At 29.8% G+C, this 14798-nt stretch overlaps 1 protein-coding gene across 2 annotated transcripts in view; it reads left to right on the top strand.

Moving 5' to 3' along the window:
- Nucleotides 1–568: 568 nt before the first annotated feature.
- The window catches only part of LOC107455353 (nose resistant to fluoxetine protein 6-like), an 86805-nt gene continuing 72575 nt past the window's right edge, over nt 569–14798 (top strand). For both annotated transcript variants that reach the window (XM_087159093.1, XM_087159092.1), the window contains exons 1-3: nt 569–634; nt 8485–8831; nt 10300–10517. In XM_087159093.1, coding sequence (XP_087015219.1) covers nt 594–634; nt 8485–8831; nt 10300–10517 — 606 coding nt within the window. In that variant the 5' untranslated portion in view covers nt 569–593. The remainder of the gene's footprint in view (nt 635–8484; nt 8832–10299; nt 10518–14798) is intronic.

Raw genomic sequence — 14798 nt, 5'->3', positions numbered from 1 at the left:
TGTTGGCAGTGGTAAGAAAAAACCGAAGATAAAATTTCAGTTTATGATCAGTTTATGTCTATATATGTATAGAAAGACAAAAAATAAACGAAACTGAATCCAGACGAAAAATAAACTATACTGAAAATATAATTTTGGAAAATTTTTTTTTAGCTTTCCGAATAAAATTATTTTCAAATTTTAAATCCCCACACCCGAATCAGATTCGATGAAGTACTTGAATAAATGCAACAAAACATTGCATTAAATTTATAATATGATTAAAAAAATTGTAGGTTTTATAAAATTTGTTTTTCAACTTGAGTGTTTAGTCTTTTTAATACTTTTTTTGTATTAAATTTAAATTGTGAAATATAACTAGAGGAACGAAAGGAAAAGAAACGTGTTGATGAAAACTTAAGAGAAACAATGAATCTTTTATTCTCTTTTTAATAAAAAGTATTCTTATCAGGACTGATAATCAGTGCCTGTCGGATTAAAAATAAAACTTCCGACTCGTCAAAAAAAAAATATGCAAGCAACAGGTGTACAATTAGAATGAACATGATTGTAAGCTTTCCAAATAATCGTATGTCCAGTCACATTGTTAATCTATGCACTTAACTTTAAAAGGGACAGCCTTCGCACATTGCTGGTAAGCTGTAACTCTTTCTTTTTCTCAAATTTTCTTATATGGTAATTCGGTATAAATTTCATTTGTTTGTTGTAACGGAATGCTAGACTGAATCTTTCCGTAAAATCCAAAACCATTTATGCTCGGGTCATGAAATTTGAACATTGACAAAAGAGACATTGATTTTAGGCCCCGATACTAAAAATTGTTTAAAAAGTTTGATTAGTCCGATACGGAGAGATATTTGAAACATTTATTTTTCGTATTTGTTTAACTTTAGCTATTGTTATAAATTAACAGTAGGCGATTATGTTTATAACAGGGTTGACACGGGCGACTTCAGAGCTTTGAAAGAAAAATGCATAAGTTTATTTATGTAATTAAATATTGGCAACTTTTTTAAGCTTATATTTTTTCTTTCAAAAAACTATCGAAAATACATTAAAACAGGGTTTCTTCATGCACCCCTTAGGGGTCCATGGGTCATATTTTGGGGGTACACCGACTACTTTTAAGACGATTGGATCACTAATATTTAAATAAAATTATCTTTTTTTTTCTAAAAGGTGAAAATGCATACATATTTGAAACTAGGTGATTGAGATACCCCAAATTCAGTGCAGATCCTCTAATATTCCTATCATATTTTTAACATTCTCCACCAACCGGCTTTCAGTTTGCACCATCAGAGACAACCCCTGATTACGTCCGATTTGCTATTTTTATAATCCTCTATCAACCCCTCATTTTTTATGAGCCGTCCCTTTGCTCTTTCTTCTTAGATATGCCAGCAATTCTCCACAACATGAGGAAAAGAACATTCGCAAACCATATAAAAATTTAACATTTTTACAATTGAAAAAAAGTAAAGTAAAAATAATTTATGGTTTTTGCAATAATTTGTTTTACAGGTGGTGGTTTGTAACTTCTTAAAAATTTTTTGAAAGGGTCCATTATACCAAAAAGGTTAAGAAACACTGTATTAAAAGAATGGTAGAAATCACATAAACCGCCTCATCTACAGTAATAAATCGTTGATTAGTGATGTGCGAAAAACGAACGAATCGATATTTCAATCAACTCTTTTTTGTGAATCGATTCATCAAGTTCGTTTTTGAAAAAGAATCGATTCTTTTTTTTTTTTTGACAATATTTTGTACTCTACACTTTATAAGCTTTTTCAGAGTTACTACTTATACTTACTAAACATCCGCATATGCATTTGATGCAGCATTTCGTTTATACAATTGGAGCTTGATAAAATCCAAACTCAGTCGAATAGACACAGGTCCATTCTCACTCGAGTATCATGTGAATGACAATCTGATTGGTAGAAAATATTTACATGTGAACAACTTGCCAATAAGGTACTCGCATGTGCGAAAGTTTTCGCAAGCGGAAAAATCGCATCCAATGAGAATGACCCCGATGTCAACGTTAGCGCACAACCGGTTTCCGGAGGTGATTAATAAAATGAACTCACTTGAAGGATGAAGGGAATTGAAAATGCTATTAATGCAATACGTACTGCATGCATCACTCTCTCTTTTTCACTTTTCATCTACGAAATTAATAAGTTCTATTGATAAACAGCAATTTAAAAATGGCAACAACAACTGAAAAGCTGTCTTCTCCAGTTTCGGTTCTTCCTTTCAAATAAAAAAGATATTAATGCTGTAAAGCGCAGATATTACTTTTCAGTCCTTCAATATTTAAGAGCGAATTTTTTTCATTTCATATGGTTAATTTTCAATTTATAAATTTCAGTAAATATGAAGTAAAACAGTTATCGTTTATTCTATGCCAAGGAGCGAGAGCCATAGAAAATGAAACCGTTGCGCTGATTGGGTAATGAACTTACGTATGAATGCAAATGTCTGATTGGTTGAAAATGAATTGAATGAGAGAAAAAGAGTCGAGAATCGAATGAACGATCCTCTGATTGGTTGAAAATGAGTTGAGTCGAATAAAAGACTCAATGAACTGTTTGCCTATCTCTTAGCATTAAAAGAATCATAAAGCCAAATGAATCGATTCTTTTGAACTGTTTCCTATCCCTTAACATTGAAATCGACTCAAAGAGTTGAATTGAACTTCTAAACGATTCATTTGAGTCGTTTCGTATCTCTTAACATTGAAATCGGCTCAAAGAGTTGATTTGGATTTCCAATCAGTTCTTTTGAGTCGTTTTCCTATACTTTAACATTGCATTCGATTCACTGAACTGTTTAAACGATTCATTTGAGCGGTTTTATATCTTTTAACATTAAAAGAACTGTTTTGTGAAACGAATCGATTCTTTTTCGCTATTATCTTATTTTCTAAAATTAAAAGATACCATCAGAGGGATGGGGGTAATGAAAAGGGGCATGTAACTAAAAAATTTTAGAAAAAAGGACAGTTTTTTTTTCTTAAGAAAAAGATAAAAAAAATATTTATTTATTATTTTAAGGGGTTGAAAAACTGTTTATTGCGAAAAATTTGAGTATTTAGAGTAAATATTTTTTTAATGCTGGGGGGGGGGGGAGGGATTTTTTTTATTTTATTTATTTATTTATTTATTTTTCGTTAGGAATACTTTTAGACAAACTTATAGAATATCAATTCACATCCTCTCATTTTTTCAAGTTTTAATTTTTTTAAGTTTTAAAACGTAATTCAACTATTTATTATTTTGTTTCAGGTGATACATTTTGAATTTTTTTTCATTATTATAAGTGAATTTACTGTTTTATTTTTCTACGAATATCTTTATTGTTAGTTATCGGTCTTTATATTGACAAATTTAAAAAAAAAAAAAAAAAAAAAAAAAAAAAAAAAAAAAAAAAGTTATTAAAATTGTTGTTTCAAACAAATTTTAACAAAAAAATTAAAAATATTAAAATTCTAAAAAAAATATTAGTATTGCCTAGATTAGCAGTTCCCAAATGGTGTTTGGCGGAACCCTTGGATTCCGTTTAGAATTACAGGGGTTCCACTAGTTAGTACTTTTTATAGTCACATTCAAGTGGACCACCCAAGTGGAACATTCTGCTTCTGAACCCTAGAGCCCGAGATCTAGATTAACGGTTCCCAATTGGTGTTCCTGGCAGCCCTATGGTTCCGTGGAAAAGTTACAGCTGTTACACGAGATAGTACTTTTATAGCCACCCAAGTAGAACATTCAACTTCTGTCCCCTAGAGTATAAGATCTAAAATAGTGGTTCCCAAATGGTGTTCCATGGAACTCTAGAGTTCCGTCAAGAATTGTAAGGATTCCGCCAGTTGGTACCTTTTTTAGCCACATTCGGCTGACCACTTAACTGGAATATTCTGCTTCTGCACCCTAGAGCCCAAGATCTAGATTAACGGTTCCCAATTGGTGTTCCGGGGAGCCCTATGTTTCCGTGGAAAAGGTACAGCTGTTACACGAGATAGTACTTTTATAACCACCCAAGTAGAACATTCAACTTCTGCCCCCTAGAGTATAAGATCTAAAAGAGTGGTTCCCAAATGGTGTTCCATGGAACTCTAGAGTTCCGTCAAGAATTGTAAGGATTCCGCCAGTTGGTACTTTTTTTTAGCCACTTTCGGCTGACCACTTAAATGGAATATTCTGTTTCTGCACCCTAGAGCCCAAGATCTAAATTAATGGTCCCCAATTGGTGTCCCGTAAAGCCCTATGGTTCCGTGGAAAAGTTACAGCGATTACACGAGATAGTACTTTTATAGCCACTCAAGTAGAACATTCAACTTCGGCACCCTAAAGCACAAGGTCTGAAAGAGTAGTTCCCAAATGGTGTTACATGGAACCCTTTGGTTCCATTAACAGTTACGGGGGGGGGGTTAGCGAGTCAGTACTTTTTATGGCCAGTGATGAGTTTCAAAACCTCAGATTGTATTTAAATACTATCTGAGGATACGATTTTATTTAGATACAATTTATTTAACATATAACCAATAAAATAGAAATGGCATTTTTTTAAAGAAAATATAATATTTCTAATAACAATCTAATGCATAAATTATGAAATGGACAGGCATTCATAAAATATTGCATTGGTATTTCTCATTACACTTTTCGAATCAAAATAATTATCTTCTAAGGGTACAAGGGACGTTGAAATTGGAATAAAATGACTAAATTTTCAATTTTGAGATTTTACTTTATATTTGAAGTAGGAATCATAAGCTTTAAATTAAAAAAAAAATTAAAATCTGATCATTTTTCTCCGAGATATAAGCTTTTTTAGTATGACCACGCCCCTTTGCAGTTGCATTTGGCGTAAGTTTGCAAAATAAGTGTTTATATCCAAAAAAAGATTAGAGTTTGGCGTTATTGCTGCAGTTGCAGAGTACAATTTAGGTTTTGTTGAGACATAAAAATTAAAAAATCAACATATTTATCAGAGCTCTGTAACAGTTGCTGAAAGGAAAGATTGCAGGCGTGTAAGTCAGAAAAAACGAAAATCCTCTCAAAAATTCAAGGAAGTGAAAAATTCAAGAAAATATAAAAAAATATCATTAGAAAAGAAATCAGTTAGAAAAGAAGGGTTGACATATTCTGCAGGCGAATTTTGAATATTAAATTAAGTGTTAAAAGTAATATATTTGAAATATGTTTAAAAATGTGTTATCACATCTTTCTCGTTTTCTCGTTCAAGTATTGTAATAACATTGTTATTTTGGATTATTTTTCATTTGAATATTATTAAATACTATATAATTTCTGATGAGGTCAATCATAAGTATTTTACACATATTTAACTCATTAAAAATTTATTATTCAAGCAAAAAATAGTGTATTATTGTGTGCAAATTTTAAAACTGGCTTTTTCTTAAAATCAATATTCTGGTAAATTTTGTGTTTTCGAAATGCTCCATACATTTTAATTTTTGTCTGTTTTTAATTATATTTCATCAAATTGCTCGTTATACATGTCTAAATGAAAGTTGCGATGCATTATAGGTTTAACTAGAGTAAAAAAAAATATTTAGTCACAAATGAAAATTCTTATGTAACTATTTTAGTTAAAATTATGTGTTTTTTAATATTTTATAATTGTTTTAAAATTAAATTTGTTTAAAAGTTATGAATTATCGCAACTTTTGTTTAGAAATATAATAAAAATCTTGTAACAAAAAATTAACTTCCTACTTTGCTTTTCCGAACAAATGGAGCATTTCAAATATTTCCTTTTTTGGGTATTTTAAAAAAAATTAACATTTAATTTAATTTTAAACTAATTGAACAATCATCACCAAACTTCATGCTTAGTCTGTTTAAGATGCAACAACTAAATGCTGTAAATTTTAAAATTGTAGCTCAAAAATTGAAAAAAAAAATTTCAACGTCCCTTGTAAAAAAATATGTTTCCTTAATTACCATTTCCAACGTTTTTGGCAGTTTTTCTAAATTTTCATTACGAAGTAGAACATAATTCGGCTTATTTTAACTTATTATTTATTTATATTATTTATTTCAAATTATTTCTTTTCAACTTAAACACTAAAATGGAATTCCTTATTAGACTAAATATAGCACAAGAGCTGAAAATTTAACTTTCGGATATTACTGATAAAACGATGAAAATTCTTCCTTCCTCTAGTTAAATACTTTAAAAATATCTTTTAATAGGCTATAACGTTCAGTATTTCTTTAAAAAATTTGTTTATAAAGTCAGGTGTTCCGCCGAAAGAAGGTTAATTATTTAGGGTTCCATAGCCGAAAAATATTGAGAGCCCCTGACCTAGATCAACTAATTCAAATACTAAAACAGTCTAAACTAATTTGTACGATCTCCTTTTATAAACACTCTTCTATTATAACGACCGTTAAAAAAAAGAATCGATTCATAAAACCGTTCATTTTAGTGAATTGATTCTAAAGAATCGATACATTTAAATGAATCGATTGGCACATCACTATCGTTGATGAATATAATAAAAATGTTAATGTTTTAAATATGAATAATTTAAAATGTAAGTCATAGTGGTAGTCGCGATTGAACATCGTCATGACAAAATATTCCATGGGAAGCAACTAGTTTTACATCGTTTAAAACAACTGATTGATAATTGGTCCACTCTTTAAGAAGGAAATTTATTAGCTCCTCTTTGTTTTCACTAAGCAAAAAATATTTTTTAAATTGTGTTGGAATTTTTTGATCAGCATTCTTTATTTTTTGAGCGAAATGTCTTCCACTGCTCTCCTTCGTCGTTCACAGGACTTTATACTAAAAGTCGGGCAAGTATCAGTAACAAAATGCACACAATTTGCATTACTCTTTATGGTTAAATCAGTTATATGGTTTAAAATTTGTAGAGCTAATTCTCCAAAAGTACTTGGAACAATACGGATTTGCTGGTTAATCGACATTACGTCAATAATCGAAATTTTATCAATATCTGCCAGACTAACACTATTTTCTTTTGCACCAGTGCTATTTAATAAACGATGAACAAATGTGGTTTTATTGGTTTTTGCAAGAGTATTTTCATCATCTGCAAGAGATACAGGATAGGTATAAAAATTACTGGATAAAATATCTTTAACATTACTTGTAGTTGACGGTCCAGATCTTATTAAATGAGCAAAAAACTTACTTGTATTGCAGATATTTATTTTTCCTTTTTTATCTTTAATTTCTTTGGAGGAAAATGTAAACAATTGGTTTTGTTTGATTATTTAAAAAAAATATTGCAGTTATTTTCTTGTTTAGATTTACAATATGGATTGTAAGTAATTTTCCCAATTTCATAAAAATTCTCTAAATCCTTCAGAAATGACAGTTTCAGGAGGATTTATAGACCTTTTTCGAGTCCCTTTTTATGAAATGTAGATGCTGAAACTATTGGAGAATGTTGCGCGATGATGCCATTTGTGCTGTGGGTTGTGTTAAGCCCACTTAGAGTCTCTTCTTTAAAATCAATATTACCCCATACTAAAATGCTGCATTTCTTTTCCTCAATATCAATAGGCAGATGGTTAGAAATATTTAACTGCGTGTGTGCGAGGGCTGTGTCATATTCTAAGACTGCAGTGTTTGACACAGAGTGACCTAATCCATTTAAAAAGTCGATTAACTTTGCTGAGTCAGTTATTTGTCGAACTGCTATTGCTAAAGATAAATGTTTAGCAGTTTTTTTTCTTCCTCTAGATGACAAGTAAATTTTATCTTGGGCAATTGATTTAATTTTTTTCTGTGTTACTTCAGAAATATCAACAAATTCCTCTAAGTTGATCTCCTCTGACATGGCAGTACACCAAGCTAAGCAATTGAATAGAAGGGGCGGAAGCATAGCTGTCACATTACTATCAGCAAAGTCTTCTGCGGTAGGAGGCCAAGTGAAGTTTAACGGAGGTGAATTTTCTATAGATGTTTTCAAATATAGAGCAGATTGAAAAAAATTTCTGTCCTCATGAAATTTATCATAGTTTTCTTTAGAAGAAGAGTCTTCAACTTCTCTTTCTGTTTCAGTTGAGTCGGTTAGACACTATTTGAAGTGGATAAATCTTTTAAAATTATATTGTCTATGCTGTTTCCCTTCTTTCCCACCTAATGTAATCTATTCTTGGGCAGATTTTTTTTCTTTCTAGATAATTTTTTCTGAAAAATTTACTAGTTTTTCTTCATTTTTTGTATTAACTAGATAAATGCAATACTAATAATAAGTTTTTACTAATTAATGTGCAAGTTCCCCTTGGGGAACATTTGAAATTTTTGCTAGAAATGTCTAACAGAATTCATAAACAAAAATTAGCGTAGTTACGTGGTATGGAAAACGAACTTAAACAATATTACACGATACCCTATGGACTATTTCTTTTTTAACTCTACACGTTATTACCAGACTTACGATGATTAATTTGTATTTTAATCATTATACAGGTTATCAAAACAACCAAATGGAAAAATGAAAGCGATAATCATCCCTATCAAGCTGATTCTTGTAGTTTTGCTCCTCCACCAGGCAAATGGATTAGGAAACCAAACTTTTAAACATGTCACAATTTCACAACATGCAAAGATGGTTCCCGGAATCACTCAAGACAACATCATCTTGGCATGGATGAATACGGAGGCTACATTAAAGAGAGCATACTTCAACCTCTTTAAAAGTTTATTAACGAATAGATTCGGCTTATCTCTCACTACTAATATATCTCATAGTTGTACTAACAGTTTATTTGAATACTTAAATGGATTGAGGAATATGAAAACCTGGGCTTTCAAAAGTAAGATTTCTATTTTTGAATAATCTAGTAAGCTATTCGAGTCTTATCTCTCGTGAATATAATCATATAATAAGATAATTCTACATCATGCTTGAAACTTTTAGAAATATTCCACTACAATAAAGTGCTTTTGAGGTTAATTTGAGCTTGACAAGTGTTACAAATATATACTTGAATTAGAAAATGAGGTCAAGCTTTTTCACCATAAATAACCTCCTGAATAAACCTCAATTTCAACCACTTTTACACCTCATAAAATTAACTTCATATATAGAGCTTAGCAATACTTTAAATTAAAATTTGTGGAAATTATTCACACCTCAAATATACTTATTTTCCTGAAGTGTAGAAAATAACCTGCATACCTCAAAAAATACATCTCTAAGTTTGTTGCTCTAAGGTAAATTCATATCAATCTCACGTGGGAATAAAACAACTGCATACATCTTGATTATAAACCTTGAGAGGTTGATTTTTATAAGGATGTTTTTGAAGTCAATTTCAAATAAACCTTAAATCTATCGTATTTATTTCAAAACAACCTGAAATAAACCTCAAAAACATGTTAAAATTTTATAAGGGTTGACCTGTTTACCCATGTAAAATTTGCATCGGCCGAAATAGGTGCATATAGTGTAAAGCTTCTTTCTTCTTATAATACCACTATATGTCTGAAAGCATTCTTAAATAAATATTACAGTCCTGTAGTAATATTTCGAGATTGCTGGTATTGAAGAAAAAAAAAGTTATTAACTTCCTCTTATCAGTTTAGTTCAATTTAACATGGGTGAAAATGATACCATTTCTAAAGCTTCAAGCATGATCTTTCAAATTGTGCCTGCAGTTTTTCCATGCATAATTCTTCAAAACGAAGAAAGATACAGCTACGTTCTTCTTTCTACGTTTTTTGTGAAAATTTATTCTAGGGATACCTAAGTTTATATTATTTTCTATTCATCTCCCCCTCACTACATATAAAGGATTTAAAAGTTTATATCCAACGCCACTTGACTCCAAAACTTTCGAAGATAAGGCGGCCCAGGCCCCAGATCCAAAAGCAAGACAAGGCAAGCAGCAGATCTTTCGTGGAGATTCTTTTGAAATGTTGGCAAAATTACCAAAAATTCTGAAGCTTTGACTTCAAATGTTTGCCCCTCTATTAAATATTTGGCAATGTAGTAGTTGGCAGTCCTGAATCTATAATTGCATTTCAATAAGTTTTTTTTAACACCATTTGAGAAATACTTTATCAGAAAGAGTAAAAGTTAGCGGGTCTGTCACGTGGTGAGACTATTAAAATGTTTGCAAAATTACCTAAAATTCTGAAAGCTTTAGTTTCTTGTTGTCTACTACTGTATTAAATATCCTTCAAAAAGCGTAGCAGCTTAGAGACCTGCATTTTTTTCCAGTTTTAATGTGAAAAAAAATCGAACTACCACAGTTTACTTATTTTTGTTTTTCCTTTTAGTGTTGGATTCATCTAGGAAAATACCAAATGGTGTGATGGGCGGAAATCCTACGGCGTTTGGCGACTTTGATACATGTCTTCAAATAGAATCTCCAAGTCGAAGTTTTCATGGACAGTATTGCCGTATAGATTTAGATTTACCATTGCCGGAGAGACCATCGATGTCACCAATAGAAATGCCAGTAGAAGCCATTCATAATCTGTTTGAGCCTAACACAGTAAATAGCTTTAAATGAGTCTTTATGTAACATCATTGATTTAACCCGATATCATTTCATACATCTGCCATGTCACTTATTTACCTAACATTAAATACTTAATATTTTTTTCATCCTGCAACATGATTGTTTTAACAACGACTTTAATTTCTAAATTTTTTTCTGATTAAATTCTTCTCTGTCTTTTTCTTTCGATTTCAAAGCTGTTAAATAATGGCGTATAACTTAGCTAGATCTGAATGATAAAAAATTTATTTTACATTACCTGAGTATGTAATTCTCCTCCCCTTAAAGCTTTACTTTTAAGAGCGTTATTTTGATCTTCAGACAATGTGTGATAGTTGTATTTTTTGATGAGCCTGATTTTGTTTTATATTGATGTAGGTTATAAAAAATGTATTTTGCGCCAGTTTGAGCTCTTAAAAAATTATTTCTCCCCTGTAGAAAGTTTCAAAGTACAAGATCTAATCGTTAAAAGTGTAAGTAAAGTAGGTTTTAAGTGATTTACCTAAAGAAAACAGTAACACCTCTAAGTTTTATTTTGCTTTATTATTAGTATGCAGCTGCCTAGTAATGAACTCGTTTTCATGGGGCATTATTGCTTTTTAGAGTTATGCTGCTTCAAAGTTATTGAAAAATTCAGTTTTTAGTGTTTATTTGGCCTGAAAATTAAATTACATCACCCCCAATTATTTCCTTACTGAATTTAAAGTTCACTATTAGGACAAGCTCTTGACCCAGCACTTTTCTTAGTTATTGATGTTTTTACTAGATATAGACAGGCATTCAAACTTTCAAAAGATGCAAAATCTGCGTTTTTTTATATAGCTTTTTTCAAAACAGTATCATCTCTTAAAAAAGAAACTACTCGTATTCTATCTTGTAGGTAAATGTATCTACTAACATCTGAGAAAGTAAAATGAGTGGGACCTCTCCCCTTTTCGAAGAAAAAAATTACATATATAAGTTGCATATAAATACCATGTTAAAAAATCACATCCATCATCCTTTTCATGTCTCGGCAACACACACACACCTATACATTATTTAACAAATACATACCTTATTTAATTACATTGTTTAATAAAGTAAGCTTGCAATCAATTTAAGTAGTTAATTAAGTAATTTGTAATTTAATCAAGTAAATTTCGAAGCTTCTATCTCTGATATTTATTTGAAAGATATTTATATCCTTTTACGCTGTTTATCAGTTCAGAAACGATTATATTACGTTTTTAAAGTTTTATGGTAATATGTGACAATTTTTTCATAAGCCTTGACTATCCAATTAGTAACATACGCTATCTAAGGGAAATGATTGACGACAAAAACAGTGACTTGGAGGTTAAATGTATGAGCAAATGAACGCCTCCTTCCACAATTATATCTTTAATTACAGATAGAGTCCATATAAAATATCTTTATTTTAGCTTATTTTGAAGGGAAGAATCCATTGTCACTGTCCCGTGAATGCAACTTTTTTCTTAAAAATAAGGCAAAGTCTACTTGTTTTTTCCATTCCGCTTGTTAGTAATTATTACATTTAAAAAATGTATTAGTTAGGTTTTTTGTGCTGCAATGCTTTTTAAAGAAAAGCTAAATGAAAAAAAGGCAGGATTTTTGAAAGTTTGAATGGTTAATATCTGCTAAAAGCATCGATAAGTCAGGAAAGTTCCAGGTCACAGAGCTTTTGCAATTAGTGAACTTTAATATTTAGTAAATAAATTATTAGGAAGCTGTTGTTTAACCAAGATTTTCAGGGTCAAAACTGAATTTTTCACTAACTTTGAATGAGAATAACTCTGAAAAGCAAGAATCCTTTATAAAAACGATAGCATGTCCATAACTAGGCAGCAATATACTAATAATAAAGAAAAACAAAACTTTGGGGTTATTGTTGTTTGAAATGAAATTTCAATGTAATAATGTAGATTTTGAAATTTTCTGAGGGAGAGAAAGTTTTTTTAGGAGCTCTAACTTGCACAATATTCATCTTTCATAACTCACTTCAATATAAGAAAAAATCAAACTAATCTATTAACAAACTATCAAAATGTTAAATTTTAGACTGATTTTCCAAAAAATGGCTTTGAATACCTTTAAAATAATATTTATTTTATTTTTAGGTAATTAAATGTTGGAATATGAATTGCAAGGGTAATTAAAAAAATACTTTATATTTCATGAGGATTACATTAATATCATCCACCAGCCCTAAAAAAGGAAGTTTTAGGTACTCCCCAAAAACCTTTAAGCTTATTTTTTGTTTGTAATTTCTAATGTTCCAAAAGTTAGAATTTAATGTATATTGATCTTAGCTATAAAATTAGTTTCTCTTTCTGAGGATGACAATTCCTTTCCCCATGTATTTTTCCTATTTCTCTAAAGCTATGTGGCTACTGTGCACCTGAAAAGCTCGGGGAGAAGCGAGGCTGTCTGCCACAAAAACCTCTCCTCTCTCTTAAACGTGTTTGTTTGATCCCGCTACATTATTTTAATTATCTCTCAGTAAATGTTACTGAACCCCAACTTTCACCTTTCAGAGACTCTATCGGGGCTGATGCTAAGATAACCTCCACATAGGAGTATGAGTTAAGCTTTATCGTGTTGAAACTTTTAAAATGTTAAAAATATTGCCAGAAATTTTGTAAGTTTTTGTTTTTATAGCTACTACTCTGTAAAATGTTTTGCAAAATGTGTAGCAGTTGGCAGACCTGCATTTTATATATATATATATATATATATATATATATATATATATATATATATATATATATATATATATATATATATATATATATATATATACATATATGGCAACGTTACTTTTAAAAAGTAACGAGTAAAAGTACAAGTATTTTTCAAAAAAGTAGCGAGTAAAAAGTAAAAAGTTCTTATTTTAAAAAGTAACGAGTAAAAAGTACAAGTAAAAGTACAAGTACTAAACAAAAAAGTAACGATTTAAAAGTACATTTCTAGGAAATCGAAAATTCAAAGTAACCTAAAATTTTATTGAATAATATTCTCATGTTCTTTAATATTTTTGCAAAATTTTTGTTATTTATTTAATTATTTTTAATTTTGAAAGTTATGGATATTAATTTATTTTTAAATTCGGAAGAATATTATTATATAATCGTATAATATAATTTTAAAATCAAATATGATTTTAATATCAAACTTTTTATGGATTTGCACGAAAAAGAAATGATCTACTGGTTTTAATTTTTAGTTTATAATTTTTATTTATTTAAATTACCATTGATTTAAAATTGTTTTACTCTTTAGAAACGCGTTTTAAAAGCACAAACATAAACAAAGCAAACACGGGGTTACAGATAGCTTTGTGATCTTTGAGCTAGTAAAAATTAATTGAATGTGCAGTATAAGTTGAAACAGAAGGTATTTAAGCACGAAATTAGCTGTGAATGCATATATATTGCACATTAATTTTATAAATTAAAAAAAAAACGTAAGCATTTTTTTTTTAAATTAAATTTTTTTTTTAATTTTTTTTTTTTTTTTAGAAAGCTTACCGAGTTTTAGAAAAAAGTAACGATTTCATTCGATATTTCCGTTACAAATACTTGTACTTTTTCCCTATAAAAGTAACGAAAGTACAAGTAAAAGTACTAAATTTAAAAAGTAACGAAGTACAAGTAAAAGTACGTACTTTTTACTTGTACCGGCGGTACAAGTAACGAAAGTAAAAGTACTGCCATATATGTATATATATATATATATATATATATATATATATATACATATATATATATATATATATATATATATATATATATATATATATATATATATATATATATATATATATATATATATATATATATATATATATATATATATATATATATATATATCGATTATCTTCTTCCATCAGCATAACAGCCTAGTGCAGGCCACATCTGTCCCAACTAGTCGTCTCCGTCTGGCTCGATCAGACACTACGTTTCTCCATTTATTGATTCCCATGATTTTGAGATCTTTTTACACAGAATCAATCCATCTGGTGTTTGGTCATCCCCTTTTTCGGTTGCTTGTAAACTTTCCTAAAGTCAGCTTCTTAACTGGATCACCATCATCACTTCAATAGATGTGATCCAGCCTTCTTATTCTATAGGATTTAATAGCTGAAATTATGTTTGGTTGCTGGAATTTTCTTCATAATTTATGATTGTATTGAAATCTCCAAACACTGTTTCCTTTAACCATTCTGAAGATGGCTCTGAATATTTTTCTTTCGAACATTAGTAGTTGATTTTT

Source organism: Parasteatoda tepidariorum, chromosome 3 (genome assembly GCF_982258835.1).
Source record: "Parasteatoda tepidariorum strain Cologne lab strain chromosome 3, Ptep-v5.0, whole genome shotgun sequence".
Classification (NCBI taxonomy): domain Eukaryota; kingdom Metazoa; phylum Arthropoda; class Arachnida; order Araneae; family Theridiidae; genus Parasteatoda; species Parasteatoda tepidariorum.
The sequence above is the reverse complement of the archived record's forward strand: the minus strand, read 5'-3'. Positions and strand labels throughout refer to the sequence as shown.